This window comes from Schistocerca piceifrons, chromosome 7 (genome assembly GCF_021461385.2).
Source record: "Schistocerca piceifrons isolate TAMUIC-IGC-003096 chromosome 7, iqSchPice1.1, whole genome shotgun sequence".
NCBI lineage: Eukaryota > Metazoa > Arthropoda > Insecta > Orthoptera > Acrididae > Schistocerca > Schistocerca piceifrons.
In genome coordinates, this window is record NC_060144.1 from 218257118 (window position 1) to 218269955 (window position 12838).

General features: G+C 40.2%; 1 protein-coding gene across 1 annotated transcript in view; it reads left to right on the plus strand.

Annotated features, from left to right (window-relative positions):
- Nucleotides 1–742: 742 nt before the first annotated feature.
- Nucleotides 743–12838, plus strand: part of LOC124805561 (4-coumarate--CoA ligase-like 1) — a 91577-nt gene continuing 79481 nt past the window's right edge. Inside the window, exon 1 of the mRNA XM_047266128.1 lies at nt 743–889. Within this exon, the coding sequence (XP_047122084.1) occupies nt 743–889 (147 nt within the window). The remainder of the gene's footprint in view (nt 890–12838) is intronic.

Below are 12838 nucleotides of genomic sequence, written 5' to 3' on the forward strand. Positions count from 1 at the left end.
TGGGAGAGAAGGATTTGTACAGGTAAAGGAAAGGGGAGTTGGACTGAGAGAGCAGGAAGAGGAGACGAACAGAGAGATGGCAAGCAGGAGATGGACTAATACAGGACTGGAATAAATACATACCCGAGCAACACCGGGCCGTCAGCTAGTTACGAATAAGTAAAACGTTTTCTGCCTGTCATCAATTCTTCATTTTTGATGTGTCTTCTCATTACTTATATGTGTAGATTTTCTTAATTGACCGAGCATTATTTCTAGTTCAATAATAACTATCTCGCGTCCAGGAGCTTTTGACACCTACTTCAGAGCAGTTTTTTATCGTTTACTATAGATTGGGCTTCTTTACTAATGTATTTTTGGGTCTTTTATCCAAACATACTTATTTAGATGAGTCTGTGGCCGACACATATCGAAACAGAGTTTTTCTACTCTTTTCCGTCCGTAGTATTTTGTCATGTCTGATCTCCATTGTGATTGTGAAGACAAAGTCACACATGTACTAGCAGATGAGTTCTGTGCTTTAGGCAAGGGTGAGGTCAGTAGGTTACTGAGTGCTTGTGTCAAGTCTCACTGCTGGAAACGCAGCTTCACGTTGTCACAGAAGGACCCTGGTGACAGTGCGAAGCAGCGAAATGCGAACCCTGCGGCAGTCAATCTAAGGTCGCTTGCGTTATCAGCTGCTCGAGATAAGATGATGGCTGCAGGAGAAGACCGCTCCTGGCGCTGCCGCCAGTAGTCAAGCATGGCGACGGCCGGGAGCGGCGAGGACCAGAGCCAGCTGGTGCTGAGAGGCCCGCCGCTGACGGAGGCGGAGGTGGCGGGGGCGGAGCTGCTCCTGGCGGCCTACCTCGTCCAGAAGCTGGCCGCCCACGGGGACCGCCTTCTGCAGGTCTGTCCACTGAACACTATAAGCGCTCACGTATACCCAGCATTTACAGTGTACATGTTACAGCAAAGTGCTAGGTGTTATACGAAACCTTCAGGATCATCCCAAGCCCTTCCAGGGGTGTGAGGTTAATAGCTACTAACATGGAGCGGACAAGTAGTCTTCGCAAGGGCTAAAGCACTGGATTCGTTTTTAGGAGAAGACTTTTTCCCATTCCAGTCCATGACACCTTTAAATGGTATTAGATGAATGCTGCGATGTTTCCCATAAAAATCGGCTTTCTTATTTCCTGATGAAATCGGCTTTCTTATTTCCTGTGCTCTGTTACTAGCCTCGTGTGCAAAGTTTCCTTTTCTTCTTTCTTTTCTACCTCATTAGCCACTGACGAGCCTTTCTTCTTTCTGATTGCGTGAAGCTCAACCAGAGTAACTTTAAACCCAATGAGATTTTCTTCTTTGATATCGACATGATCAAACGGAGTTCAAAGTAAAATGCAACAAGTATAAATCGTATACTTAGTTTCCCCTGATTGAGGCACTTGATCACCATAGGTACAGCTTCAGTCAGCTGTTGGTTCCCTCCGTTCCCTGCAAACTCCGCACATGCACAGCCAATAAACTGAGGACTAGAAGTTGTGGTATTAAATCTTAGGGTCTTAACTGGGAGGAAGTTCCTTTACTCTAGGGCATTAGTTTGACCGAGTATATGGAATTTATGTGTGAAAAATTAGTTCATCTGAATAACTTCTCGCACTGAAGACACAGTAACCCATTGATTACATCTGTTGAGAATTAGGTTCTCTGCAGTTTATCAGAGGTGTAAGAGCGAATGACTCGATCGTTTTTCAGAGTAATTCAAGGACTTTTTACCACTCTAGACTTAATCAAGTCGATTTCGTGCTCCATCTATTATATCTTCACAGACAGGATACGAAACCCAAAACCTACTACTTTTTATTAGTTATAATCGTAACAAACAATTTAATTGTTATTATTGTATAAGGTACAAATAATTAAAGCTAAAGTACACAATGTTTCAAGTTATTTCGAAACGCTGAAACGCTTCATTAATCCATTGTACATGTCATTTACACTGAAAACACTGATACATAGATCTTGAATTGAATTTACCAAAATATTACCATTTAAAGCACGATGACAAAGAATATTAAAACGAAAATATTGTTGTCCATTGCGGTAGAGGAAATAATTTATTTGTGGGCATTTCTACAAATCACCTTAATGTGAATTCACAGTTTTTCAAAACAGACACCACACCTATATGTATCTTCTAAACAGAATATCTGGCTATCATAATTACACCCCTGACAGCTCCTTTAAGGTTCACGTATGCAGGAAACCATATTTTTATTTCTAAATACCTTTTATGTCATTTCATATACTTTCTATATCTTTTTGATAGCATGACTGATGCTTTCTCATACTAGGTTTTCCTTCAGTTCGTTTCATTTTTCCTCTTTTGGATACTTTGCTTGGGAAACCTCCAACGTTAAGGAACAAGTGAAGCTTACTCGGTATATCTTATCCTAATTTAGGGAACTACCCTATGTTTCTCTTCATTTGCAATAAACTATATTCAAAAACAGGTCAAAGAAAATTATTATGAAAATCCCTGCAGAAGCTGATCAGAAGCGTATAATTAATAATGAAAGGAGATTTAACAACTCAGGTTGAGGTTTGTTTACAGTCTCTCAAATTGGTTGCTACCAACTTCTCAAATTTCGTTGTTTGAATAAGCTACTGTTTTAGCGTGCCATAAGAACTCATCTGGCAGTATGAAATCGTAATCAGTTAAATAGTGATTGAATGAGTAATATCAGTTAAGCAGTCTATTCCGGATTACATTATTTTCTCATAAATACCAATAAACATTGTAATCAATGAAATAGTTCAGTAGATACTGACATCATTCCCATCCCTTTTTCGGTTTCTACTGGAACCCCCCCCCCCCCCTCCCCAATGACGTTTTCTTGTATTATCTCCATGGAGAAATTTGGAGGGAGAATCTATGTTGAAAGAGAAGATATGAAAACTTTGAGATTTGCCTATGACGTTCTAATTCTGAGACCTCAAATGGCTGGAAGATCAGTTGAACGAAATGTTAATACCTCTCAAAAGGTTACAGCATGAATCTCAACAAAAGTAAAAAAGAAAGCTAATGGATCCAATGGAATTGAATCAGGCAATGCTCAGGAAACTAGACTAGGAATTTAGACACATCTACATCAGTTTTGCTACTTCGGTACTACCAAAATAAGCAACAATGGCCAAAGTAGAGAGGATATAAAGTGTAGACTGGCAGTACCAATAAAATCGTTGGTGAAAAAGAGAAATTTGTTAACACGGAAGCAGTGATACATTGCCGACTCTGGGCCAAATATGCACAATGGCCATACCACTGAATGAGTCATGAGGAGGCCACGCCACCTTCCTAAACTATGCGCCTTTCTGTGGTGTCATCGTGCCCCTACCCTCTCCTTAGCAATGTCCCTTGGCTATTCATGGAATTTCCATGGCAACACAAATACTGATCTCCTCATTGTTGTTGTTGTTGTTGTTGTGGTCTTCAGTCCTGAGACTGGTTTGATGCAGCTCTCCATGCCACTCTATCCTGTGCAAGCTCCTTCATCTCCCAGTACCTACTGCAATCTACATCCTTCTGAATCTGCTTGGTGTATTCATCTCTTGGTCTCCCCCTACGATTTTTACCCTTCACACTGCCCTCCAATACTAAATTGGTGATCCCTTGATGCCTCAGAACATGTCCTACCAACCGATCCCTTCTACTGGTCAAGTTGTGCCACAAGCTTCTCTTCTCCCCAATCCTATTCAATACTTCCTCATTAGTTATGTGATCTACCCATCTAATCTTCAGCATTCTTCTGTAGCACCACATTTCGAAAGCTTCTATTCTCTTCTTGTCCAAACTATTTACCGTCCATGTTTCACTTCCATACATGGCTACACTCCATACAAATACTTTCAGAAATGACTTCCTGACACTTAAATCTATACTCGAAGTTAACAAATTTCTCTTCTTCAGAAACGCTTTCCTTGCCATTGCCAGTATACATTTTATATCCTCTCTACTTCGACCATCATCAGTTATTTTGCTCCCCAAATAGCAAAACTCCTTTACTATTTTAAGTGTCTTATTTCCTAATCTAATATTCTCAACATCACCCGACTTAATTCGACTACATTCCATTATACTCGTTTTGCTTTTGTTGATGTTCATGTTATATCCTCCCTTCAAGACACTGTCCATTCCGTTCAACTGCTCTTCCAAGTCCTTTGCTGTCTCTGACAGAATTACAATGTCATCGGCGAACCTCAAAGTTTTTATTTCTTCTCCATGGATTTTAATACCTACTCCGAATTTTTCTTTTGTTTCCTTTACTGCTTGCTCAATATACAGATTGAATAACACCGGGGAGAGGCTACAACCCTGTCTTACTCCCTTCCCAACCACTGCTTCCCTTTCATGTCCCTCGACTCTTATAACTGCCATCTGGTTTCTGTACAAATTGTAAATAGCCTTTCGCTCCCTGTATTTTACCCCTACCACCTTTAGAATTTGAAAGAGAGTATTCCAATCAACATTGTCAAAAGCTTTCTCTAAGTCTACAAATGCTAGAAACGTAGGTTTGCCTTTCCTTAATCTTTCTTCTAAGATAAGTCGTAAGGTCAGTATTGCCTCACGTGTTCCAGTATTTCTACGGAATCCGAACTGATCTTCCCCGAGGTCGGCTTCTACTAGTTTTTCCATTCGTCTGTAAAGAATTCGTGTTAGTATTTTGCAGCTGTGGCTTATTAAACTGATTGTTCGTAATTTTCACATCTGTCAACACCTGCTTTCTTTGGGATTGGTATTATTATATTCTTCTTGAAGTCTGAGGGTACTTAGCCTGTTTCATACATCTTGCTCACCAGATGGTAGAGTTTTGTCAGGACTGGCTCTCCCAAGACTGTCAGTAGTTCTAATGGAATGTTGTCTACTCCCGGGGCCTTGTTTCGACTCAGGTCTTTCAGTGCTCTGTCAAACTCTTCACGCAGTATCTTATCTCCCATTTCATCTTCATCTACATCCTCTTCCATTTCCATAATATTGTCCTCAAGTACATCGCCCTTGTATAGACGCTCTATATACTCCTTCCACCTTTCTTCCTTCCCTTCTTTGCTTAGAACTGGGTTGCCATCTGAGCTCTTGATATTCATACAAGTGGTTCTCTTCTCTCCAAAGGTCTCTTTAATTTTCCTGTAGGCAGTATCTATCTTACCCCTAGTGAGATAAGCCTCTACATCCTTACATTTGTCGTCTAGCCATCCCTGCTTAGCCATTTTGCACTTCCTGTCGATCTCGTTTTTGAGACGTTTGTATTCCTTTTTGCCTGCTTCATTTACTGCATTTTTATATTTTCTCCCTTCATCAATTAAATTCAATATTTCTTCTGTTACCCAAGGATTTCTACTAGCCCTCGTCTTTTTACCTACTTGATCCTCTGCTGCCTTCACTACTTCATCCCTCAAAGCTACCCATTCTTCTTCTACTGTATTTCTTTCCCCCGTTCCTGTCAATTGTTCCCTTACGCTCTCCCTGAAACTCTGTACAACCTCTGGTTCTTTCAGTTTATCCAGGTCCCATCTCCTTAAATTCCCACCTTTTTGCAGTTTCTTCAGTTTTAATCTACAGGTCATAACCAATACATTGTGGTCAGAGTCCACATCTGCCCCTGGAAATGTCTTACAATTTAAAACCTGGTTCCTAAATCTCTGTCTTACCATTATATGATCTATCTGATACCTTTTAGTATCTCCAGGGTTCTTCCATGTATACAACCTTCTATCATGATTCTTAAACCAAGTGTTAGCTATGATTAAGTTGTGCTCTGTGCAAAATTCTACCAGGCGGCTTCCTCTTTCATTTCTTAGCCCCAATCCATATTCACCTACTATGTTTCCTTCTCTCCCTTTTCCTACATTCGAATTCCAGTCACCCATGACTATTAAATTTTCGTCTCCCTTCACTATCTGAATAATTTCTTTTATTTCATCATACATTTCTTCAATTTCTTCGTCATCTGCAGAGCTAGTTGGCATATAAACTTGTACTACTGTAGTAGATGTGGGCTTCGTATCTATCTTGGCCACAATAATGCGTTCACTATGCTGTTTGTAGTAGCTTACCCGCATTCCTATTTTCCTATTCATTATTGAACCTACTCCTGCATTACCCCTATTTGACTTTGTGTTTATAACCCTGTAGTCATCTGACCAGAAGTCTTGTTCCTCCTGCCACCGAACTTCACTAATTCCCACTATATCTAACTTTAACCTATCCATTTCCCTTTTTAAATTTTCTAACCTACCTGCCCGATTAAGGGATCTGACATTCCACGCTCCGATCCGTAGAACGCCAGTTTTCTTTCTCCTGATAACGACATCCTCTTGAGTAGTCCCCGCCCGGAGATCCGAATGGGGGACTATTTTACCTCCGGAATATTTTACCCAAGAGGACGCCATCATCATTTAATCATACAGTAAAGCTGCATGCCCTCGGGAAAAATTACGGCCGCAGTTTCCCCTTGCTTTCAGCCGTTCGCAGTACCAGCACAGCAAGGCCGTTTTGGTTATTGTTACAAGGCGAAATCAGTCAATCATCCAGACTGTTGCCCTTGCAACTACTGAAAGGGCTGCTGCCCCTCTTCAGGAGCCACATGTTTGTCTGGCCTCTCAACAGATACCCCTCCGTTGTGGTTGCACCTACGGTACGGCTATCTGTATCGTTGAGGCACGCAAGCCTCCCCACCAACGGCGAGGTCCATGGTTCATGGGGAACCTACTAACAAGGCGAAAAAGAAGGTGTTTTGTACTGGTTGAAATGTGCCGAATGAAACGGAATAACAGCATCTGATGTGGAAGGTTTTCTGTAAATTGCAAGTTTGTGTGCATCATTGTGTTATTCAAAGAGATATCTAAAAATTAATTTTATTACCCACCTGTTGTTCATAAGTGAACGTATTTTTCTGTTAAAGAATGCCAATATCCTATCAAAGCTACCATTTTCGTCATAATACAATAATAGTGTGTCATCCAGACACTGGTAGGAATAGATAATAACCTCTTTCAATTCTGTGTTGTGTTCAAACATGGTATTCTCAACGTGGTTCAGAAAGATATTGGCCAGGGTCCCTGATAAAATACACCACATGTTGTCTGTATATAGTATCATTAAAACTGAAATGGTTACAAGAAAGAACTGGTTCAAGTAACTATATGAATTCATGCACTGCACCTACAAAAAGTCTCCTGTGTTTAGTAAGATTATTCCACAGAATATTAACAGTTTCTTTAACTGGTACATTGGTGTATAGATTCGTTACATCTAGAGACACCCACTTATACCCTTCTGGTATTTCAACATCTTTAATGTTGCCAACAAGTTTGAAGGCCTTCTTTACAGAAAACTGTTGAGCAAACACAAAACATTAAGTCTGCCGGATAACCTATAAGCAGGGCTTCCAATGTAATTAACTATTGGATGAATAGGAATATTTAATTTGTGGACTTTAGATTGTGCCCTAAGGTATGTAGCATGGGGGTTCAATACCTCTTAAGTTTTGTATCCTTCCTCATCCTATAACAAACAAGTCTTGTTTAAAGAACATTTTATATCTTTAACTAAGTGTCTAGTTGGATCGTTTTCTAATCTATAAATGCCATTTTGTTCAAAGAATTCTTGAACTTTACTTATATAATCATTTACATACATAATCACCAACGTATCTCCCTTATCTGCCTTGAGAGCTAGAACTTTATGTACTTTTAATTTATCATTAATATTATGTTATACAGACTGACACGACAGCAAAGTTGGCGGAAATCGTTCTTATTAATCAAATTAAATTGTTGATTGTTGCGGAAACACTTTCTTGTCATGGTCAACTCATCATCCTTTTAACATGAGGCAGTGGAATCTACAAACCAGAATCCACATTTTTTGTAGTAGCTGTCTGCGTTGGATTTAGTGAATCTTTTATACTTTTTCCATACTCATTCAATTAAAAAAAAGGGTTTACTGTCGTTTTTTCCGCACTTTCACATGGTTAATCCGAGGGTTGCCAAGAAAGTAATCTTTATCTCAGACGGAAACAATGCTATGAATGCGAAACGTTACATATGTATTATTTGAAGTCTCCTGAGTTAGCGCGGTAAGTTTCCGTCACTTCCGACAAATAACGTAGCTGCAGGACAGTTTCAAAATGGCGTGAGTAGGTGATGTACGTTACAAGCAACGAGCCGTCATTTAATTTCCCACTGCACAGAAAGAAGCTGTGGGGAATATACACAAACGCTTGTGCAAAGTCTATGGAGCATCTGCTGTCGACAGACGTACAGTTAGTCGCTGGGCACGGAGGGTGAGGCCATCAGAAGGAGGTTCGGCGGAGCTCCACAATTTGCAGCGGTCAGGGAGACCATCCACGGCTGTCGCACATCATGTGTTGCAGCGAACTGATGTTGTCATTCGCGAGAACCGACGCATTACGACCCGGCAGTTGCCACTGAATCTGTCAATCAGCAAAGGAAATTCACACAGTGAAGCACTGGCTCCGCCACCAGGCATACACGCCCTTATTTCGCGCTGGAGGAGGGCCATAGAATGGGATGGAGATTACGTGGAAATATAGGGTGTGTAGATAAAATACCATTCTTTCGATTCTTAATTCTCATTATGTTCAATCGGAATTGTTGAAGAAAAAAATGCTGTGCATTACTTATTGGGCTATCCTCCTAATTATAAAAGGTGCATCGTAATTCGTTAGATAGTGAAACACAACATTAGCTGTCAAATTAAGTCTATACTTTAAACTACAACTATCATGTGCAACTTCGCGATATCTGCATGTAAAATGGCAATGATCTCTTTGTTACATATCTGTTAGATTGAAGAATTCCTTTCAGATGTTGCAGTACTCTGTTCAAAATCTTTCTTCCTCTTTGTGATTAATATTAATTTGCTTATTTTGCAACAAGTAATGTTTTATTAACTCTGTAATGAGGTGTGGCTGTTTGCTAAACCATCCCATGCAATCAGCACCTCAGTACAACTGAAGTTCGGAATATTCGTCACTGTAAATCCAGTATGGCGTGGTTTTTGCACATAAATTACATTGTTAAAACCAGGTTGCTGCAAGCATTCGATGTCTGCCTGTATAACAAATGATATCTTTAATTGTTTGTTACACGAGCAGAATTTTATACATTATTTCTCTGCTTTCGGCGTGGTGCTGCTGACTGGTTTGATTTGAAGGTGTCGCTAGAGGAAAGTGATAACTCGCGAGAGCATGGTTTTGAGTTACTGACTATTATATGTTTTGTTAGATGGCTAAATCGTAAATTACAATGAACTTATTTGTAAAATTTTCTACCAATTATTGCACTATTTGTTAGCTATGTAATAAGTGGGTGGAACATTGCTAGTTAATCGCAGACAGTTGTTTACTTGTAACATTGTCCCCAATTTTGTGGTTTATTACTGTCTTCATCGAAAAGTATTTGCAAAACTTCTGAAAACAAATATGGGACATTTATCATCTTACATAAGAGAGTAGCACACCAGAGTCGTCAAACATAATAGAGATAAAAGCTATTTCCATAGTAACCTTAAAATATTCACAATGTAACAATATCAGTTTTTCTGTGGTGAGTAATGCACAAAGTGTTAGCGAACTTTGGTATTTATTTCATTGGCATCAGAAAATAGACTATTGGAGAATGAACACTTCCGCCACAGATAGACGATAATTCAGTAGCTCAAAAAAACAAAGGAAGAAACCGTACAAGTTTTTGTTAAGTACAGCCACAGCACTAATAAAACAATTCTTGATCTTCATTTTCATTCTTATTCCCTTGAAAGCTTTCAAAACAATAATGATGTGTAAGTTGTAACTGTTTTATATCATATATTTTTACTAGTTACAGTGCAGTTCAACAAATTTTCTTGCTAAGTCTAAGGTAGCAGTAATTGCCTCTCTGCACCTTTGTCGTAAATAATCATTTAAAAAGTCTATACTCATAGATGATTAACGTTTTTTGATAGGGGGTTTATGTGTTCCCATTTAACGGCAAATATGATTTTTGAAGTTGATCTCATGGCCATCATTACAGTTTTTCTTTGTTGCTCTCAGCTTCGTTTTCTGTTGCTGCAACGTCAAATGACACAGTGATGGTAACAGCGTAGAGGCAAATTTCCGTGTCTAATACTTACAGGGTTAGGCTGGTGGCAATATAATGCTACCCACACTGGTGAGTTGTATCTTCAATATAGGTTGTGTAATCAGGATCTGCATCTCTGTCGTCAATAAATAGTTCTCTGTTGTCATTACCAACTTCGCCAAAAATCCATCTCTGTACTTGATCTCTAGATTTTGACGTCACTGCTGTATTGATAAAGCGGCAAGGCACTGGTTTATCCACCAAGAAGATCATAAATGTTGTAAGGCAAAACAATGTATACAACTAAGAAACAAAGCTATTGATTCAAACGGGACTACTTGTTGCCAGTATGTAGTGCAAGTGAAACCAAAATAGATAACCTGGTAAGGCTAGGATTTTATCAAATTGAGGGTAAATACTTTCTCCGCTCACTCCTTCACTTGTGAATAGTCAATTAAATGTGCAGATCTCTTTACGATGGAAGTAGCACAAATACCACTCGCAAGCTTCGGTTCAATGTTAATAAGCACCAATGCTACTGCTTGCTAGCCTCTATAAGTTTTTTTATGTAAAAGGTACGGTAATTTTCTGTAAATGCTGATTCTAAAACGACATTATAGTTTCACTTAGATACAGAATTTTACTGAGACGACTTGGATGGACACGTGGTTAAGGTGCTCAACATAACTGCATGTGTGCTTCCTGAAATAAGTCAGTGCTTGTTCCAATAAAGTGAAACTTGTTCCACCAAGCAAAAGTGATTAGCAAGCTGTGACTTGTCGATGCCAGCAAGTCAAGACTGGTTGCAACAAGCAGAATGCTTATTCAGCAACTTGAAAGTTGTCGTCATCTGAATAAGTGTATTCAAGAAATCACCCTCTGCAACGGCTGCTTGGCATGCGAGTGCATGAAGACACTGATAATGACACGCAGTTATTAAACAAAACCCATGTTGCCTGCTGCCTTTAAAGTACTGTGTGTGTCAAATTTATGTTGCCCTTTTAATAACGTAATGGTGGTACACTGTGAGGACAGGCTGTATTGCTGTTCAAAGAACATAGACATATACCGATGTATGTTGCAGGCAATAGAATCGTATCAATTCTCATTACTTCTCCCCTCCATTTCCACAGTCCTCTGGTGATCATTGCTCCGAAACTCTCACAGTCTCTTACACTTTACTAGAACACTCTGAGGTTCACTATTCGCCTTGCCATATGTGTAGCTTTGAAATATTGTTTCTGATTATTTAATGGACGTGACAGTGACACCACTAATATTACATAGATCTTTTTCCTGCAGGTGACTGTAATTTTGATACTTGATTTCACACGTATTAACTGCTCATCAAGGTAATACAGTCTGCGTTTGTCAACTGTAGGTGGTGCTCGTCAGTATCATTTACATCTATTGTGAATGTGCTGTATGAATTACTGCAGGTAGCTTGACATGTATGTTGTTCTTATTCATGTGTTTCTACTACGCTTCTGGCTTTCCTCTAAGCTACTTACATTGTGTATTTACATGCTACAACGTTATGTTTATGCCACTAAAACGAGCGAATGTATTCTCTGAAGTGTAATATTTCCGAGAAACGTTGTCAAGCAATTATCAGACTACTTAAATTATTCCCATTACTAATCTACACTGAAGCGCTAAAGAAACTGGTATAGGCATGCGTATTGAAATACAGAGAGATGTAAACAGGTAGAATACGGAGCTGCGGTCGGCAACGCTTATATAAGACAACAAGTGTCTGGCGCAGTTGTTAGATCGGTTAGTGCTGCTACAATGGGGGGTTATCAAGATTTAAGTGAGTTTGAAAGTGGTGTTGTAGTCACAGTGAGACACAGCATTTCCCAGGTAGCGATGAAGTGGGGACCATTCCACGAGTGTACGGCGAATATCAGAAATCCGGTAAAACATCAAATCTCCGACATCGCTGCGGCCGGAAAAAGATCCTGCAAGAACGAGACCAGCGACGACTGCAGAGACTCGTTCTACGTGACAGAAGTGCAACCCTTCCGCAAATTGCTGCAGATTTCAATGCTGGGCCATCAACAACTGTCAGCGTGCGAACCATTCAATGAAACATCATCGATATTGGCCTTCGGAGCCGAAGGCCAACTCGTTTACACTTGATGACTTCACGACACTAAGATTTACGCCTTGTCTGGACCCGTCAACACTTACAACGGACTGTTATTGTCTGGATACATGAAGCCTGGTTGGACGAGTCTTGTTTCAAATTGTATCGAGCGGATGGACATTTATGGGTATGGAAACAGTTTCATTAGTCCATGGACCCTGCATGTCAGCAGGGGACTGTTCAAGCTGGTGGAGGCTCTATAATGATGTGGGGCGTGTGCAGTTGGAGTGATATGAGACCCCTGGCACGTCTAGATAAGACTCTAACAAGTACGTAAGCAGCCTGTCTGATCACCTGCATCCATTGTGCATTCCGACGGACTTGGACAATCCAGCAGGTCAATGCGATATCCCACACGTCCATAATTGCTACAAACTAGCTCCATGAACACTCTTCTAAGTTTAAAAACGTCCGCTAGCCATTATTGAACATTATTGAGCATATTTGGGATGCCCTGCAACGCGCTGGTTGGTTGTCTTGGGGAAGGAGACCAGACAGCGAGGTCATCGGTCTCATCGGATTAACGAAGGACGGGGAAGGAAGTCGGCCGTCCCCTTTCACAGGAAC